General features: G+C 39.2%; 2 protein-coding genes across 2 annotated transcripts; both read right to left on the reverse strand.

The window, feature by feature from the left end:
- Positions 1–9,476: 9,476 nt before the first annotated feature.
- On the reverse strand, positions 9,477–12,893 carry LOC121997769 (receptor-like protein kinase HSL1). Its single transcript, XM_042552389.1, has 2 exons — positions 10,211–12,893; positions 9,477–10,122 (listed from the first exon to the last, which is right to left on the reverse strand). The coding sequence occupies exons 1-2, from the start codon at positions 12,849–12,851 to the stop codon at positions 9,686–9,688; spliced, it is 3,078 nt and encodes a 1,025-aa protein (XP_042408323.1). The 5' UTR covers positions 12,852–12,893; the 3' UTR covers positions 9,477–9,685.
- A 3,500-nt stretch (positions 12,894–16,393) lies between these two features.
- Positions 16,394–19,711, reverse strand: LOC121995237 (receptor-like protein kinase HSL1). Its single transcript, XM_042549025.1, has 2 exons — positions 16,986–19,711; positions 16,394–16,860 (listed from the first exon to the last, which is right to left on the reverse strand). Exons 1-2 carry the CDS (start codon positions 19,570–19,572, stop codon positions 16,394–16,396), a joined length of 3,054 nt encoding a protein of 1,017 aa, XP_042404959.1. The 5' UTR covers positions 19,573–19,711.
- Positions 19,712–20,311: the final 600 nt, after the last annotated feature.

Here is a 20,311-nt window from a genome sequence, read left to right on the forward strand (position 1 = left end):
CATCACTTGAAAACTCAAATAATCTTAATTCAATTTATGAAGAATAGCTCCCTCCCCCACACTTAAAATTTTGGCCGTCTCGGACAATTAAAACATATCATGTATCCAACAACTTTGATGCATCTCTACCCACTGTATCTTTCTTTCTTTCAGTCCTTGCTCAAGAATTCCAACTAATTTTCAGAAATATAATTCCAGGTATGCAAGTTTCTAGATTTACTAGATTGGTACTATTCTTTTTGAACTCAAAAGTAACCAAGCAAATTGATTCAAAACCTCAATTCCAATAAGAGCTCAGATCATTACAGCAAAGTAGTTCAACAATCGAATTAATTCGGAACTAAATAGCTTGACAATTTCTACACTGTAGTTTCAGAAACCAATTCACTGGAGTAGTATGCTCTGGACAATAGCAGGCTTGCTGAATTCCCAACTTATCAACAGCTTCAACAGCAAAATCCAAGTTGACTCATCAATTTTAGTATTACCAATTTGTTACTTTGTTTCTCCAGCAGCAACAAGGAAAAGAACGGAATTTCAAAAACTCAGCTTTCTGAATTTCCATTTCAGAAATCAGAATATCAATCAACACAGCTCCAACCATGCAATATACAAATAAGGTGTGAGGATTGCAGATTAGCAGAGATTCTCATCCGGCACTAAACCATAGGAAGCTGAATATTCTTGGATTCTGAAATTGCTGCACATATGCAATGTCAACTAGACAATCCAATAGTCAATATCATTCCTGCATTCCTAACTGCATTCCTGTTTTTTTTACAGATTCCAAAAATTAAACCTGAAATTTCAGTAACAGCTTATCAAGTTGTGTTTCCCAGCTTTATATACTCACTGATCCTGCTCTATAGAATTGTCAATGCCTTTAAGCAACTTTCCTATTTGGTATCAAATTTCTTGCCTAAATTCTTATAAACTCTGGCAAAGAAAGTTATCCATTTATCACCACTCAAATAACAGCTGGGTTTCAAAATTTTTCATGAAATAATAGCTTTGAACTCCATTCTGCATTGCCAACTGCTGATTTCAGTTTTTCTTCCTCCTCTTATGGACTTTGTATCAATATTGCCTTGTTTAGCCACTAAAAATCTCAATACTTCTTCATCTTGCTCCTTAAAATCCCTCTCAATGAATACTAAAAAGCTTTCCAGGTTTTCAGTAGCTCTACATTCCTTATTCTGCAGAATTCTATTCATTTATGTTTTTGTACAGATTTTCAGCTTAACAAAGATTTCCATTCAGCATAAAATGAATAAGAATTGAATTGAGGTTGCTGATGATCAGAATTCAGTAAATAGAACTGGAACTAGCAGGATACAATATCAACAATCTAAATTCATTTCAGTAACCCCACACCAGCAAATGGGCTGAAAATTGCACCATTGTATTACTGCACTTCATCTTGCCATTCTAATTCCTATTTCTTTATTGCAATATAATTCATATAACATATTTCCAACTCATGCCAAACTAATGAATTCTTGCATTGAAGTTTTGTTGGTCAGATTCATACATCACTCTGATCCTTTACAGTTTCAGAAATTCCTGAAATCAATGTCATTTCTGGATTCAGCTTCAGATTCAATCTTGCCATTCTAATTCCTTACTTGCTATTGATTTCTTAGGACTCGATCGTAACTCTTGATGTGCCACCTCATCTGATTTTTATATTTAGATTCTGCAATTTCCTTCAGAATTCTGTTTACTTCTTCTACTCTTAATCATACCAATCAGTTTGGCACTTCTAAGTTCTGAAATATTTGAAGATGACATTGTTATGGTTCAGATGCAGAATAATTAGGTAACCCAGCAATCCAGTATCTATTCACAATCCTGCTTTTTCCAGTTCAACAATCAGTTTCCAGAGATAGTTTTAGGATATTGTTTCATTTCAAAACTGAGATTCTAATCCTTGCATTAAGTCTCACTTCACAACTTGAAATCCATCACTGTTTTCCTTCATCCTTTTCCTACATCTGGAATCTGCCTTCAATTGTTGTCAAATATCATGGCTATTTCTTCTTTCCAGTAAAAAGAAATAAACTCTGTAGAGGTTACTAATTCAAGTGCTTATGGTTGCAATTTCAGAATTAGGATTTAAGGGCAACTTAAGCTCAACTGTTGAAGAATTAAATTTGGAAGAAAGTATCATTTGACACTGACTTAACTGATATTCCAGTTCAAAGTGTTGATGATAAACTTAAATCCAAAGACACTGCAGATTTGGCACTAAAATTTCACTGGCTGAATTCTCATTGTATGGATGAAAGACAAACTAACTTGCAGCAATTCTTTCTTAAATTCCAGCTACCAAAAATTCCAGCATCTAGCTTCCAGATTTGAGTAGTTTACAAATTTCACAATGGTTGCATTATTTTTTTCAAGTTCCAGTTCTTAATCTCCTATCAATTCTTAATTCAAAGACTTAAATCCAGTTGGATCTTACAGCATTGAAGCTCCACAGGTTTCAAGATTTCAGTAATCAAATTTAAAATTTCAGGTTCTACAGCTTAAAGGATTTCAGAATTGCTATAGTTCATTTCTTTAATTGGTCTACAACTTCTACAATGGCGACAACACAGGAACAACAATTGCTAAAAAATAAAAACCTATCAGTTTCTGGAACACTAATTGTTTTATGTTGTTTTTTTATATTCCACTGTCAAGGAGCTCACTTACTTCTTCTATCAAAAATCCAGAACCTACCAATTCAACCCCTCTGATTTTGTCCAAGTCCTCCCCCACACTTATAATTTAATCCATCTCGGCAATCTAACTCATCAAGAATTCCACTAATACTCTCAATGAAAGAATAACAAGCAAAGATAGTTAAGAGTTAGAATTCTAGATGGGAATGTATAAAGAAAATTGTGGGGAAGAAATTGGAAAGTATGAAGGGGAACAAAATTAACAAAATCCTCAATTTCCAAGCACACAAATGCTATTGTGACTTTGAAAAGAAACTAAGCAAGTTCTAGAGTTTCAATTGCTATGAGAGCATGTCACACAAGAGAAAATAATAGTGTATAGGCTTAAAGCGGTCCTCTCTAGGTATTTTTTTATACAATCAAGCTCAATTGATCAAATTGGAATCCACCACCAAATTAACCAATATCATGTAAGAAAAACAACCAATCATGTTAAATGACCTAAAATTGATGATCAAATTTAAGAAGCTTTTATGATCTTAAAAATATTACTAGAAAATTCCATGGAGAATTTATTCAAATTGAAATGCTATGTACTAAACAAAATGCAAAGTATGAAAGTAAAATGCAAAATGCAAAGTATGAAACTAAATAAATGCATAAAAAGAATTTATTAACAAAGTATGAATTAAAATGCAAAAGAAAATGAAATTGGAATAAACTCCCCTTTAATTCCAGTGGTCGAAGAAGATTTAGCAACAAAATCCACACCGATAGAGGTGTAATTGTGGTTCCACAAAAATTCTTTTTATTCTTCATTTTTCCTTTCAAAGCTTTTTCTGGAGGACGGAGGCGGTTCAGTTCAAGCATCCACTCCGGGAGCTTGTATTCTCCTACAACATCATTAAAAGATAAGATCTCCCATACACATTTGGGATAAAAAGAAAATAGGAGAATATTAGTGTGGGTAGAAAATTTATCAAGAAATGAATCACAACTAATGAAATCAACAAATGATACCTCTATTGAATTTTCTGATAAATCACAAGAAATACTCACCTTGTCATCTTGAAAGGTACCTAGAGTGGGATTTGTTACCTCTTCTTCATCAAATGAATGCTCAAGTTCTTGTTCTGGTGAATGTACATCCTCATGTAGTGATTCTTGGGTGCTTGGCTCCATAGCACAAGTCCCTACACTTACATCTTCAATTCTTGGTGATTCTTGAGGTAATGCTTCCAGTAAGCATTCTCCTACACTTAAATCATCTTCAAAAAAATGTTCAGAACCTGAATCACTAACAACATCTTCAACAACAATATCATTAGGATTAGAAATTTGCATAATTACATCATTATCACAAAAATACTAGAAAAATCATGTGAAATAATGGAAGTAGGGTCAAGCTTGACAGAATCGCTACTTTCCATCTCTCCACTGGAATTTCATGCTTGCAGTTGATTGATGGATGATGCAATTTAATCTAACTGAATCTGTATGTTCTGTATCCTTGAACATTGCTGCTCTTGATGTTCACTCATTTGTTGCATAATCTCCCTGAGTTTCCATGTTGACTCATCCATCTGAGGGTCATTCTGTTGAAAAGGTTGTGGCATAAAATTTGTTGAAACCTCTTGAAATCAATATGAATTTTGGTAAGTTTGATATGACTCTACAAATTGTCCTTGAGCACTTTCATACCTTAAACATGAATTATCCACCCAATTAGCATTAAAACCATTTGAAAATGACTCATACATATTTTGTTAATCCATGTTTAGGTAAATTTGATACTCAGGCTGAAAATACTGATTTTCCATTCCACCTCCAAAATTCTTTAAATATGGATCCATGCTAAAGAGATCTCTTATTCTTCACTACAACACTAAAATCAAGATTAGAAGACTCAAGAGCATAAAGATTCATACACATGAAAATATGAACAGTAAAAATCTTAACAATTAAGAAATAAGCCAACATGAAATCACAAAAAGAAATAAGCAACCAAATCAAGAAATATGCTAATGAATAAACTCAATCAATGCACAATCTAAAATAAACACACACTACTAATTATTAGGGGTGAGCAGTCAATTCGCTAAACCGACCAACCCACTTATACCTGTTGGTGCGGCTAGCACTAACGATTTAACCTAGGTTTTGATGAATGACAAATAGGTTAAGTTAGTCTTGTTGTTGTCTGACACTTTGATCGAGTGTGCAGGAGAAGTCCAGCTAGGTCGACGGGCTGACCGGATAGCTGGCGAGAAGTCCAAGCGGGTCGACGGGCTGACCGGACGCTTGGCAAGAAGTCCAGCTAGGTCGACGGGCTGACCGGATAGCTGGCGAGAAGTCCAAGCGGGTCGACGGGCTGACCGGACGCTTGGCGAGAAGTCCAGACGGGTCGACGGGCTGACCGGACGTCTGGCAGGTAAGTGAGGTAAGTCACTGGAGGGGAGTGACTGTGAGGACGCGTTCCCGGGAAGGGGACATTAGGCGTCGATCCGGCTTAGATCCATTTCGGATGTCTAAGTCGAGATCGTGACTAGATTCCGGTCTCGGAAAGACGGAATCTAAGTCATACTAACTTATGCTAATTCATAATATTACAAATGTGCTAATAATCTGTTTTGCAGGATATATATTGCCTCGGACTAACTTTGTTTTGCAGAAAAGGAGATTTCTGGAACAAGGCGGAGGATCCGGGCGCCCCGAAGGCAAATTATATCCAGTCGTCGCCACGTGGAGCATCACGGTTTGTCAGATTCCGTGCGCCCTAAGGGATCCAGCGCCCAAAGATATAAAAGAAGCCCAGGAGCTTCAAGAACAATGTCGAGAATTCTTCCTGCGGTCTTTCAACGCTCGCGACGCCAACAAAGCTCCGACACTACGCTCCATTCTTTTCCCTTCTTGTCGGTATTTTGTTTTTAGTTTTCATTAGCATTCACTGTACGGTTCTTTTGTAATCATTATTTCGAATTGCTAGTGATTGCCCAACGAAAGTGGTCAAGGACCACGGGCCTTCGAGTAGGAGTCGTCACAGGCTCCGAACGAAGTAAAACAACTGTGTCCATTTTACTTTTCCGCTGTGCCTATACTCTTGTTTTTCGAATCGATATTCACCCCCCCCTCTATCGAATCTAACGGTCCTACAATACCGACCCGAACCGAACCGAAAAAAATGATCCGCCGGATATAGGGTCGGATGTAGGGTCCTAATATTGCATTATCTGATCTAGTAGGGCCGGATAGTGTTTTATCCCAATAACCGAACCAACCCGATCCGATCACTCCTACTTGTAGCAACTAATGTTGATAAGCTGTTACACGTTGTAGTAACTACTGCCGATAAGCTGCTACACTTTGTAATAGTTATTTCCGATTAGCTGATATAACGTGTAATGAGTAATGTCTATTATCATTTTAAAATTTTTTATTTTTTTTGTTATATTTATATTTATATTTATATTTTATATTTCATTGGATATAGGGTCGGATATCCAAATAACTGATAACCCGTCGGATATCTGAAACATAAGAACCGCCGGATATAGGGCCGGATGTAGGTCCCGATTTTGCATTATCTGATCTAGTAGGGCCGGATAGTTTTTTACCCCAATAACTGAACCAACCCGATCCGTGATCACCCCTACTAATTATTCTCTGACAACGACGCCAAAATTTGGTGTTAGCCTTTTTGCATGTCACGTGGCACATCAAATTAATAAAGATTTAAACTCATTGTGATTAAAGCAAACACGTGTAATAAGGAGTCCCAAGTCGTATTTTTCCAAGGATAATTAGTAAATGTATGAAAATTCTATAATTGACTCAAATCCAATTCTTACATCAACAAGGTCAATTAAGTACATCATTTGACTTACAATTCAATTTGTCTTCATCTAATGCATTTAAGAACAGAATTAAAGATAATTCATCCTCATCTAAACATGATTAAACTTCTTACAATTCAAGTTGTTAACAATTAAGCATCATTAAATCAAATAAATCAATAATCATCTCTCCAATTCACAATCACAATTTCAATCAATTTCTTAAGCTCAAATAACTAAAATTGGACATAGATAACAAATCACAATCTCAAGTTAAACATTCAATTTTCAAGCATAATCACAATCACAACAAGTTCAATGAATAGATCAAAGGTTTCCTAATTTCTTGAATTGAAACTAATACTAGCTTACATGATCTGAACTAGAGAATTCAAAACAAAACCCAGATTACAAACTAATTAGCTAGCTACAATTAGATAGCTACATAAGATTCAGATTGCACACTAAGTTAGTAGCTAAATTTGGTTCAAATTGTAGAAATCTAAAGAGAATCAAAGTTGCAAACAAGAAATCAGAAATGGAATTTCAAAAGAGATTTAAACAAAATGAAATGGTGAAGAAATGAATCAGATCATCAGATCTGAGCTAATCCAAGAACAAATCAAAATGAAACAAACCCTAAATGACATCCCACAGCCAAACCCGGATCGAAACTTCTTCGTTCTGCCAGAAAACAGAGTCACCTCTGAGAACACCCTTCGGGTAACCACTGGCGAAGAATCAAGCTTCCGACTAATGCATCCTATCGATCACAGTCTCTGGGTAACACCCTTCGGGCTCACGGATTGGGTGACACTCACATCGCACGAAGAACAACAGCTCAACTCTGGAATTTGCTTCATTCGATCAACTGATCAAATTGGTTCGAATTCAGCGGATGGAATGAATATGGAATGAAATCCGGATGCTTCTGGGATCGCCATTCGAGTTCCGGTGGCTGATGAGATTGCAGAGCATGGGAAAGGCCCTCTGCCTGGATCGCGGAAGGAAACCATAATCGAACTCACGAACTGAGAAACACCCTCGTTCGCGATCTGACCTTGGACGACGAACGTCGACAGCTCAATGATCGCCAGCGACGAAGAAGACTCAATCACAGCTCTTGAAGTGGAGATGGGAGCTGCGGCGTCGCGGCGGAGAAGACGAACAGACTGTAGCAAAATCGCGAGGAAGCCAAGCTCGTCTGTGCACGGTAGCTTCTCAACATTTAAATCATCCTCACATCTGATCGGACGGTCCATATTGATTTGATCTCATCTAACGGCTATGATGTCTTCAGATCTTGATCAAAAGCTTCGGATCTTCATAAATGGATGAGATCTGCCCCTCATTAGGTCGGATGGACCAGATTCTCCACGGATGGCTCAGATTTACTTGATTGTAGATGAACGACCTATAACGCTCCGAAGCTTGATCGTCTTGTTTAGTCCTAGATTTGAATCCAAGTGTGGTCTGATCTGATCGGATCCATGACCCTTTTGATGCCTACAAAATAATAAACAAATATTAGCATGAAATACCATGAAAATAGATTAATTTGCAATTAAGTCTAAAATTAAATGCAATTTATGAAATGTAGAGTAAACATGAGTTTAAGCTATGAAAAGACCAATAAAAACATGCATTATGAATTAAAATAATATAGCAAAATCATGGTTATCAACTATCAATCCCTTTGATTTTCTTAAAATACACCCAAATATCAGAAGTTTCTTTAGATATTTTAGTTAACCCCTTATCATGCTTAGCACTTTCCGATTCACCATCCAAAATAATAGTTTGTTTTTGAGAAGTAGAGTTCATTTCAAAATCAATCTGAAATAAAATAAATACATAAAAAGTTTTAGTTTATGATAAAATCAATCAAACACACAAAATGTCAATAACAAAATAGCATAAATTGATTTTTTGTATTAGTCCTCTAGATCTCAACAAACAAAAAAAAAGAAACTGATCTCTTCTAAATCCATGTCTTCTTACAGTTATGTTGAGTATCAAAATTCAAAAGAGAGAAATGATAATATGGTATTGCAGAATAAATGCTAAAACATTAGGGAGTACCGGAGTAGGGAGTGGACTGCAGTAGGACTAGTGGGAAATAGAAGGAAAATAGGAAAGGAAGTAAAAAAAATCTCACCTAAAATAGGAGCTTGAGACCGCAGAACTTGTGGGATCCGAGTTGGGAGATTGGGGATTGTCGAACTAGTGGATTCGAGCTTGACGTCTGTTGGACTGCCTTCTTTCAGTTTGTTAGCAGGCTTCACACGACCACGGGGTGGCACTGAGACAGCCGGTAGGTGCGTACGAGGCAAGTGGCGAGGTGGATTGCTGTTCTTTTAGTTTTTCTAATAGCTTCACGGGCACAACGTAGTATGTTGCGTGTGAGCCTGTGAAAGTGCAAGGTAGGCCGTGATTCGACGAAGCGGATGGGAAAATAGGGAGAGGTGTAGCCATGCAGGTGATGGTCGCAAAGCCAGGAGCGTGCAATGTTGAGCGGCGAACCTACAAAAGCGTGAGGTCGGCGAAGCGGATGGGAAAAGATAGGGACATCGGGTTTTTACTTTTACCATTTTACTTTACCATAGATGAGAGTTAGCTTCTATCACAACCATTGAATTGAAATTTAATATTTCATTTATAAGTTGTTTTTTATTTTAGAATTTTCATTGATTTTTTTTTTGTAAGCCCGCGAGCCAACCCGAGCTCGCCACGGGTTGACCCGCTGGACCCGCGGCCCGAGCGGGCTGACCCATTTAGGCCTGCTAGATGATGGGTTGATAAATTCTCAATCCAACCCATTTAATTTTTTTGGCGGGACGGGTCAATTCGACGGGCCCAACCTAAATTTACTTGTTATTCATCAAAATTGGAGCTAAACCGTTAAGACAATCACTATCTTCAAAATGATTATAATTTTAATTTATGATGGCTAATATCTAGTTTTTGTGCTTACATCAAGGATGACCAATACTGCATAAATAATCACCCAGTTTCAAGGTCATGGTATCATAAAAATTTAGCATGATACAGCTTCTAGGTGACTGGTTGCTCGATAGTTATACAGTACCCTGCGATCCTCAACAACAAAAAGCATTCTCAATCTTTCCACACCATTGAGGATTCATGCAGGAAAATGGTGCTCAAATTAGCCACTGTACATTTTGTCTAAACTGCATCCATCTGATGACTGTGGCCATATTCTTCATCTGCAACTGATGAACTTCTCTGCAGGCTCCATCTCTTCGTCTGGAGAAGCATACTGATGTCGAATTTCCTTTGACCAAGATCCCTTCGGTCACATTCCATCAGGTTGTGCAATACATCCTTCATGGAAGGCCTGAAGACAGGATTCCTGCTTGTGCATTCTATGCCTAGACTTAGCACCGTCGCTATGTCATCCAAGTAGTCAACATCTTCACTCAAGTCCTTGTCTATCAGCTCCATTACACTGCCATTCTCCCTTTGGTGGCGAGCAGCCCACCCTGCTAAGTTCTCGTGTTCATCACCATCTAGTGCTTCCCTTCCTGTTGTCAGCTCCAAGAGGACTACCCCAAAGCTATAAATGTCCACCTTGTTTGTGATCTTCCTTGAATAGCCACACTCTGCAATTGAGCAGAATTTGATCTATGAACAACAAACTTCATATGCCACATATTGAAAACAGGTCAAGTGGTTAGTTCGAGGAGTTACCTGGAGCCATGTAGCCAAAAGTGCCTCCCATGGCCGATGCTGATTCGGGCTCACCAGCCTTGAGCAGCATGCGAGCCAGGCCAAAGTCAGCAATCTTAGCTCTACACTCTGAATCCAGAAGTATATTGCTCGACTTCACATCACGATGAATGACCGGCGCCGTGCACTGGTGGTGCATGTAGCACAACCCTTTTGCTGCATCAATGGCAATCCCCAATCTCTTGGGCCAATTAAGTGGCTCATTGTGCTCGGAGTCTGGTCTCACTCGCTGCTGGTGTAGCCACTGATCCAGGCTTCCATTCTCCATGTACTCATAGACAAGGAGCTTGGAGTCTGCATTCGAGATGCAACAGAGTAGCTTCACAATGTTGGCATGCCGGATCTCGCCCAAGATCTTGACTTCAGCCTCGAAGGCTTTCTCCATCTTCCAGTCTGTCTTTCCGGTATTCCAAATTTTCTTCACGGCCACTGTCATGCTGGTGTGATTGCTGATGTCGATTCTGTACACCTCGCCGGACCCTCCCTTGCCGATGAGGTTATCCACTGTCAACTTACCTATTATGTCGGCTTCAGTGAAGTCCACTTTCTGAAAAGAAGTGAGCTTCCACGGCTGCTGATGGATGACGTCAGGCTGCCAGCGGCACATCAATATCCCAATCACAATAACCATTAGGACCATGAATCCACCGAGCACTAGGAATCTTCTGATCAGTCTCTGTGAAGACTTATTATCGATACTGGCCGTCCGGTGTGCACAAAGTTTGATATTCACTATGGACTTGGAGGAGCAGAGATCAGGATTTGCTGAAAAGCTTTGCTCGTAAGCTTGGTTCTGCAACTGGAGGGGTATCTCGCCGGATAGTTGGTTGTGAGACAGGTTAAGGGAGTTGAGTTTAAGGTTGCCCATCTCCGGTGGAATTGGCCCTGATAGCATGTTCCATGAAAGGTCTATTATTTTGAGCTCTGGCATCAGTCCAATTTCCGGTGGGATGTTTCCCGAGAGATGGTTGTTCTTGAGGTTGAGTTCTGTAAGTGACTTCAAAGCGGATATGCCTGCTGGAATTGAACCGGAGATTTGATTTCCATCAAGCAATAGATTCAGGAGCCTTGACATCCCGGTGAGTACTGTCGGAATTTCACCTGAGAACTTATTGTTACTCACTTTGAGAACTCGCAGTTCTGGAGTTGAAGACGGGATTTTTCCAGAGAAGAGGTTGTCTTGGATTTCCAAGCGCCTTAGGCTCCTTGGCAGTGTGTCTGGCAAAGTGCCAGACAAGAGGTTGTGATGGATCAACACCGTCGTCAAATTTACAGCAGTCGACCATATTTTGAGGGGAAACATGCTGGAGAAGCTATTGTTATAGAGTTGAATGTTACTCAAGGTGTGGCACTCATCGGCGAGAAACACCGTCAGCTCACCAGAGAAGTTGTTGTTGAAGACCACCACCGAATTTAGAGCTCCTTTGGCGCACAGGCCTTCAGGCAAGCTGCCAGACATCCTGTTGTCTGACACCTCAAAATTCCTCAGCTTGGAGTGCTTCCCGAGCTCCGACGGCAAAACTCCTGTGAACTGATTACCGAAGAGCCTAATGTCATATAGCTTGGGAAGAAAGGCTAGGCCGTCAGGAATCTTGCCGGATAGTTCATTATAGTACATGAACAACTTGGTGAGATTGATGAGGTTGCCAAATCCCTCTGGTATCGACCCGTTGAGATTGTTTTCGGACACATCAATCTCCTCCAAACTTGTCGCCCTGATCTCGCTGCTGATTTCACCTGATAGCTTGTTGGCAAACAAGTAGATTCTTTTGAGCTTCTCCAGCGACCATATGGATTCAGGAATTGAGCCATTAAGCAAATTCATCGCCAGGTCTAGATGTTCTAGTTCCTTTAGATTCTTAAAACTCTCCGGTATCTCACCCGTGACTTGAATTTCTGACATCATGATGTACTTTAGGCTCCTCATATTCCCAAACTCATCGGGAATCCGTTGGCTTGCAAAATGATTGTATGCGAGAGTGAGATTTTGGAGCATGGAGAGTTGGCCAAGCTCAGCCGGAAACGAGCCATTCAAATGGTTGTTGTCGAGGTGCAGGAACTGCAGCGACTTAATCCGGCCAATTGACTGTGGGATGCTGCCGGTGAAGTTGTTACCCGAGAGGTCGAGGTGCTTGAGGCGAAAAGACAACTTGTCGATATCGCCGGGAATCCCTCCGACGAAGTAGTTCTGGGAGAGGTCAAGGTATTGGAGGTTGGAGCAGCGGTAGAGGCCGGTAGGGAAGCCGGTGGCGATGTTGTTGTTGGTGAGGTCGAGGTGGGTGAGATTGTTGAGGTCGCAGATGAAGGCTGGGACTGACTGGGTGATGTTCATGTTGGGAACGGATATGATGTTGACGAAGCCACCATCGTCGCACTGGACTCCTGGCCATTGGCAGTGGGGAGAGGAGGTGCTCCATGAGCTGAGAGCAGAGGTACTGCTCCAGTGAGCTCTCAGGCGGAGGAGGATACGCTGCTCCTGGTGATCGGCATGGGCGATGGTGGTGGCTTTGGAGATCAAGAGAAGGTGAAGCCAGATAAGGATTTTGTTTAGGATCAAAGTGGAGGAAATATGAAAAGTCGTATTTGTTTCTTTACCACCCATTAGAAATTTATTCGCTGGTGCTCGTTTGATGGATATGATTTGCCATCTGCTTCTTAAATAGAGGATTGCGGAGTGAAGAAGCACTAGAATCGAATAATTATGCTTTGGACTAGGACTGAAAATGAATTAAGTATTTGTGAATAATTTTGATGTTTAATTTGGTAAGAATTTCTTAATGCTCGTTTAATATATACAAGTTTAATTAAATAAATAAATCCGAATAACTTATTAAATAAAATAGATAAATTTGAACACATATGTGTTGAACTTGTTAATGTTCATGAACAATATTCGTGAACAATGTTCACAAATCATATTCATTAATAAAACTCTTATTATTATACTAAATAAACAATAAATTAAAATAAAATAAACAAATAAATTTGAATTATTAAACTTAATAACAAATCAAATAATAAAAATTTTCAAACATTCAAATAAATTTAAATTGAGAACGTGATAACATCTAAATGAATCAAACTCAAACCAAGTTTGAATTAAGAGCTCGATAACATTTAAATGAATCAAACTCAAATCAAATTTCAAACAAACATAAATTTATAAAAAATAAACTATGTCAAATTTAAATAATCATTTAAAAACTCATCAAACAAATTTAAATATCTTAAAATTCAACTTAGCTCGATTTATTTACTATCCTACTTTGAACGAATGGAAAACGCCTACTAAATTATTCCAAGTCTTCTACATTAGTCAAAGTCTTAAAGTCATCTAGTGGTGGTCATTATTTAAATGTCCTCTCGTGTCACTTTTAACGAGTGATTCCTGGAAAGAGCTATATGGGTCATTTCTTGACTTAAAGGTTGACTCGAGAGATGCGCATTATTTTAGTAATTGCTTCGCTTCGCTGGCATCCAGTGCAAAGGTACGATTCTTTGTCTTTAATTGTGGTAAGAAAAATAATTGTGTATTTAAATGCATAATATGGACCGATTATAATCCTCGATAGAATTTATTTGTACTTAAGCAAGATTGTTTCCCTGATCTTTCCTCAATTGGGTAAATATATCACTAATTATATGTGTTGGGTTCACATATGCTAGGCAATAGGCACAACCTAAATTTAAATGGCCCAGATCAATCCTATAGATATAATGTTGTGATAAAATACTTCGAAAAATAAATAAGAAGACAAAATATGAATATTTTAAAAATAAACTTTTAAATATATATAAGTTGCACTTTTGATTTAGTCATCTAATCTATCTATTCTAGGGTTAAACAAAACTTGAATATTTAAATTATTTCTATATCCGGGGACAGACATTAGGAGCCGCTAGTCGCAGATTTATTTATTTTTAAATATTTAAATTATTAAAAAAAGATCAGGTCAAAATTTGATGATTGCTAAATTACTATGAGTTTTTCATGTATCAATGAATCTAATATGCTATAATTGTTATACAACTGAAACTATATGTATAGATTTATTAAAATAAAAATTTATACTAAATTTGTTTTTATGCGATGTGCGATCAGATTTGGCCTGAAACAGTTTGTTTTCTTATTTTAATTTCCGGAAGAAAACATTGGAAACGGCTAACTCAACGATGTACTGCCCAGTAGAATCCTCCAATTTAGTGTGGGCCCGCGTCCAACAGTGATCCCCGGTCTACTTTCAGAGCCAGTGTTAGAATTAGAAAATTAATGTAACAATTTCTTCGCTTAAATAAGTTGTTTTTTCTGCTATATTTTTTTAAAGGAAAAAAAACAAAATCTTGATCGTGTTTAATATATAAACAAAATCTCTACCTTTGTGTGCGTTCGTGAGTGCTCGAGGAGATTTCTCTCGCTCGATGACGAATCGCGGCGCTTCTTCTCTCGTTGCTCCTCCTGCCTCCGGCTGATGAATTCTACCTTCCAGCGTCGCTCCTCGCGATTTTCGTAAGGTAATTCATGTTGTTCGCTAATTTGCTCCGATCTGGTTGGATCTCTAGGCCCTTGCCTGTTGGTTTCGAGATAAAGTTTCTGAATTATTGTTCGTCTTTTTGTGGTCGGATCGCTTTGAATCATCGAAGCTTTATCAACAAGTTTTAGGGGAAAAAATGATCGTTGTGTCTTAGTACCAACTACGAATACAAAAAAAAAACACGATTTTAATGTTGAAAGATATGAATTGTCGTTTGAACATAAGATAGATTGCTGTTTAACTATTAGAGATCGTCTCCACATACCCCAATGAGTTTAATTTATTAATTTGGGAATATTAAATGTGTTAAAATTTGTTGCCTAGCGAAGAACTTAATGCTGATAGTCAACTGTAAGCATCTCAAATAACTTATCTATGAAGATGATACTTAGTTCTTAAGTTTAATCCTTGTCTTGGTACTGTGCAATTGCAGGATATATAGAGATGTTTCAGGCTTATGAAAAAACAATCAACGGTTCATGAAGTTCCTACATTAATTACTGTTAGCCATTCGTATTTTCCATGTTTAGAATTGATGAAATGCTTTTGTGTCACTCCTCACTGAACAATTTTCTTGTATTGGTAACTCGTTTGCTCTCAGAATCTTGGCTTTCTCATAATCCGGGATATCGAGTACTTTTTTTCTTCTTCTGTTGTTCCTTTATTGAACATATTGGTGAATTTTCTTGATTCCACAGGATGATGAGCTTCAAGTAAATGTCAACAAGCTTCCATCCACAAAGACAACTTCCATATGAATTTTATTTTTTTAGATTATTGCAAGCCTTCAAATATCATGAACAGTGCTGAGAATTTTGAGAGGTTCTACCTGGTATAGCATTGAGAATTCTGTCTAACGGTAAGTCTAGTTTAACTTGAGTGAAGACTAATGCTCCAAAAGTGGCAACTCAAGTCTCCTCTTTTTCAAAAGAGAAGACGGAAATATTCTACACCTTGATTTGCTTGTTTTAATGTTTTTTTTTCTGTCATGGGATTCGCATCATTCAATATCAGTTCAAAAATGCTTAAAGATGAAGACTGAAAAGTAGCTTATCATATGAAACTTTCCCCTGAAGTGGCAAGAATTTTAGGGAGAAGATAGATGATGAGTATCGGGTTAATACGTAAGTACAATAATGGGTTATCACTAAAAGAAGCCTTTGATTTGTGTTTTGTTTGTTTTGAATATTATTTCTTTTTGATCTTTACCTCATCAGTGTCCTTTTTTATATGCAAGTTTTTCTGGACTTCTGATTGCCTCGTAACTTGGCTTTCATTTCTGTATTTATAGGATATTGGAAGTCAAATAGCAAGTTGTGGACACGGATTCCGTGTTGGTTACAAGGTAGCTTGCAATCACTATCTTCAACATGATCAAAATTTTAGTTTATGATGGCTAATATCTAGTTTTTGTGCTTAGATCAAGGATGACCAATACTGCATAAATAATCACCCCAGTTTCAGGGTCATGTATCATAAAAATTTAGCATGATACAGCTTCTAATTGACTGGTTGCTCGATAATTATACAGTACCCTGCGATCCTCAACAACAAAAAGCATTCTCAATCTTTCCACACCATTGAGGATACATGCAGGAAAATGGTGCTCAAATTAGCTACTGTACAAAGCGATTCGGATTTTGTCTAAACTGCATCCTTCAGATGACTGGCCAGATTCTTCATCTGCTACTGATGAACTATTCTGCAGTCTCCATCCCTTCGTCTGAAGAAGCGTACGGATGTTGAATTTCCTTTGACCAGGATCCCTTCGGTGACATTCCATCAGGTCGTGCAATACATCCTTCATGGAAGGCCTGAAGGCAGGATTCCTGTTTGTGCATTCTATGCCTAGACTTAGCACCGTCGCTATGTCATCCAAGTAGTCAACATCATCACTCAAGTCCTTGTCTATCAGCTCCATTACATTGCCATTTTCCTTTTGGTGGCGAGCAGCCCACCCTGCTAAGCTCTCGTGTTCATCACCATCCAGTGCTTCCCTTCCTGTTGTCAGCTCCAAGAGGACTACCCCAAAGCTATAAATGTCCACCTTGTTTGTGATCTTCCATGAATAGCCACACTCTGCAATTGAGCAGAATTTGATCATATGCCACATATTGAAAACAGGTCAAGTGGTTAGCTCGAGGAGTTTCCTGGAGCCATGTAGCCAAAAGTGCCTCCCATGGCCGATGCTGATTCGGGCTCACCAGCCTTGAGCAGCATGCGTGCCAGGCCAAAGTCGGCAATCTTAGCTCCAAACTCTGAATCCAAAAGTATATTGCTCGACTTCATATCACGGTGAATGACTGGTGTCGGGCACTGGTGGTGCATGTAACACAACCCTTTTGCTGCATCAATGGCAATCCCTAACCTCTTGGGCCAATTAAATGGCTCATTGTGCTTGGAGTCTGGTCTCGCTCTGTGCTGGTGTAGCCACTGATCCAGGCTTCCATTCTCCATGTACTCATAGACAAGGAGCTTGGAGTCTGCATTCGAGATGCAACAGAGTAACTTCACAATGTTTGCATGCCGGATTTCACCCAAGATCTTGACTTCAGCCTCGAAGGCCTTCTCCATCTTCCAGTCTGTCTTTCCAGTATTCCAAATTTTCTTCACGGCCACCGTCATGCTGGTGTGATTGCTGATGTCGATTCTGTACACCTCGCCGGACCCTCCCTTGCCGATGAGGTTATCCACTGTCAACTTACCTATTATGTTGGCTTCAGTGAAGTCCACTTTCTGAAAAGGAGTGAGCTTCCACGGCGGCTCATGGACGATGTCGGGCTGCCGGCGGCCAATCAATATCCCGATCACAGCAACCATTAGGAGCATGAATCCACTGAGCACTAGGAATATTATGATCAGTCTCCGCGAAGACTTATTATCGATACTGGATGTGCGGTGTGCACAAAGTATGATATTCACTATGGGCTTGGAGGAGCAGAGATCAGGATTTGCTGAAAAGCTTTGCTCGTAAGCTTGGTTCTGCAACTGGAGGGGTATCTCGCCGGATAGTTGGTTGTGAGACAGGTTAAGGGAGTTGAATTTAAGGTTGCCCATCTCCAGCGGAATTGGCCCCGATAGCATGTTCCATGAAAGGTCTATTATTTTGAGCTCTGGCAACAGTCCAATTTCTGGTGGGATGTTTCCTGAGAGGCGGTTGTTCTTGAGGTTGAGCTCTGTAAGTGACTTCAAAGCAGATATGCCCTCCGGAATTGAACCAGAGATTTGATTTCCATCAAGCAATAGATTCAGGAGCCTTGACATTCCTGTGAGTACTGTCGGAATTTCACCTGAGAACCTATTGTTACTGGCTTTGAGAACTTGCAGTTCTGGTGTTGAGGATGGGATTTTTCCAGAGAAGAGGTTGTCTTCGATTTCCAAGCGCGTTAAGCTCCTTGGTAGTGTGTCTGGCAATGTGCCAGATAAGAGGTTGTGATGGATCAACACTGTCGTCAAATTTACCGCAATCAACCATATCTTGAGGGAAAACTCGCCAGAGAAGCTATTGCTATACAGTTGAATGTTACTCAAGGTGTGACACTCGTCGGCGAGAAACACCGTCAGCTCGCCAGAGAAGTTGTTGTTGAAGACCACCACCGAATTTAGAGCTTCTTTTGTGCACAGGCCTTCGGGCAAGCTGCCGGAAATCCTGTTGTCTGACACCTCAAAATTCCTCAGCTTGGAGTGCTTCCCGAGCTCCGACGGCAAAACTCCTGTGAACCGGTTACGGAAGAGCCTAATGTCATATAGCTCGGGAAGAAAGGCGATGCCGTAGGGAATCTCGCCGGATAGCTCATTATAGAACATGAACAACTTGGTGAGATTGATGAGGTTGCCGAATCCCTCCGGTATCGACCCATTGAGATTGTTTTCGGACACATCGATCTCCTCCAAGCTTGTCGCCCTGATCTCGCTGCTGATTTCTCCGGATAGCTTGTTGTCAAACAAGTAGATTCTTTTGAGCTTCTCCAGCGACCATATGGATTCAGGAATTGAGCCATTAAGCAAATTCATGGCCAGGTCGAGATGTTCCAGCTCATTTAGATTCTTGAAACTCTCCGGTATCTCACCCGTGACTTGAGTTTCTGACATCCAGAGATACTTGAGGCTCTTCATGTTCCCGAACTCATCGGGAATCGATTGGCTTGCAAAATGATTGTAGGCGAGAGTGAGATTTTGGAGCATGGAGAGTTGGCCAAGCTCGGCTGGAAACGAACCATTCAAATGGTTGTCATGGAGGTGCAGGAACTGCAGCGACTTAATCCGGCCAATTGTCCGTGGGACATCGCCGGTGAAGTTGTTGTCCGAGAGGTCGAGGTGCGTGAGGCGAGAAGACAACTTGTCGATATCGCTGGGAATCTCTCCGACGAAGTAGTTCTGGGAGAGGTCAAGGTACTGGAGGCTGGAGCAGCGGTAGAGTCCAGTAGGGAAGCCAGTGGCGATGTTGTTGTAGGCGAGGTCGAGGTGGGAGAGATTGTTGAGGTCGCAGATGAAGGCTGGGACTGACTGGGTGATGTTCATGTTGGGGACGGATATGGCGTTGACGAAGCCACCATTGTCGCACTGGACTCCTGGCCATTGGCAGTGGGGAGCGGAGGTGCTCCATGAGCTGAGAGCAGATGTGCTGCTCCAGTGAGCTCTCAGGCGGAGGAGGATGCGCTGCTCCTGGTGATCGGCATGGGCGATGGTGGTGGCTTTGGAGATTAAGAGAAGTTGAAGCCAGAAAAGGATTTTGTTTAGGATCAAAGTGGAGGAGATATGAACAATGGGATTGGTTTCTTTACCGCCCATTAGAAATTTCTTCGCTGGTGCTTGGTTGATGAATGGATGGTCATCCCATCCGCTTCTATATAGAGGATTGCGCAGCGAACACTCACTGAAATCAAATAAGGGCAAAAAATAAAAAAAGACGTTACATTTTAAGCGAATTCTTAAACGAGCGTTTTTTTATTATATAAAAAATCATCACACGAGCACTCATCATATATTTTATTTCAAAAATATCCTTATTTCCAGCTGATTAATTATTATGATATATAATAACTACAATTAGCTGTTATAATATATAATAGTAATCTTTGTAGCTGCTATAATCCTCTAATAATTATTACTTTTAATATTTTATAGCAATTATGATTAATTATTACTTTCAATATTTTTATAACAATTATGATTAATTATTACAATGTACTGCAATTAGTCTGTAGTGGTTATAATATGTAATAGTTAATATAATATTCTGTAGTATTGTAACAATTATTTAGTAGTTGTTTTAGCTATTTTAAAATATTTTTTGATCAATTTGAAGTAATTTTAATGAAATTTAAATAATTTTTATTAAATTGGTAAAAAATATTTTGATATAGTAGTATTTAAAATTTAGAGTTTAAGGTTTTAAGGTTTAATTATAATTAAGTAGTAATAATAAAATGATTTTGACTAATTTAAAATTATAAAGTTTAAGTAATTTGGATCAAATTGTTAAAAAAAAATAATCAATTTTTAATGTTTTAGTAGTTATTAAGTAAAT

This window comes from Zingiber officinale, chromosome 6A, assembly GCF_018446385.1.
Source record: "Zingiber officinale cultivar Zhangliang chromosome 6A, Zo_v1.1, whole genome shotgun sequence".
In the NCBI taxonomy this organism is placed as follows: Eukaryota; Viridiplantae; Streptophyta; class Magnoliopsida; order Zingiberales; family Zingiberaceae; genus Zingiber; species Zingiber officinale.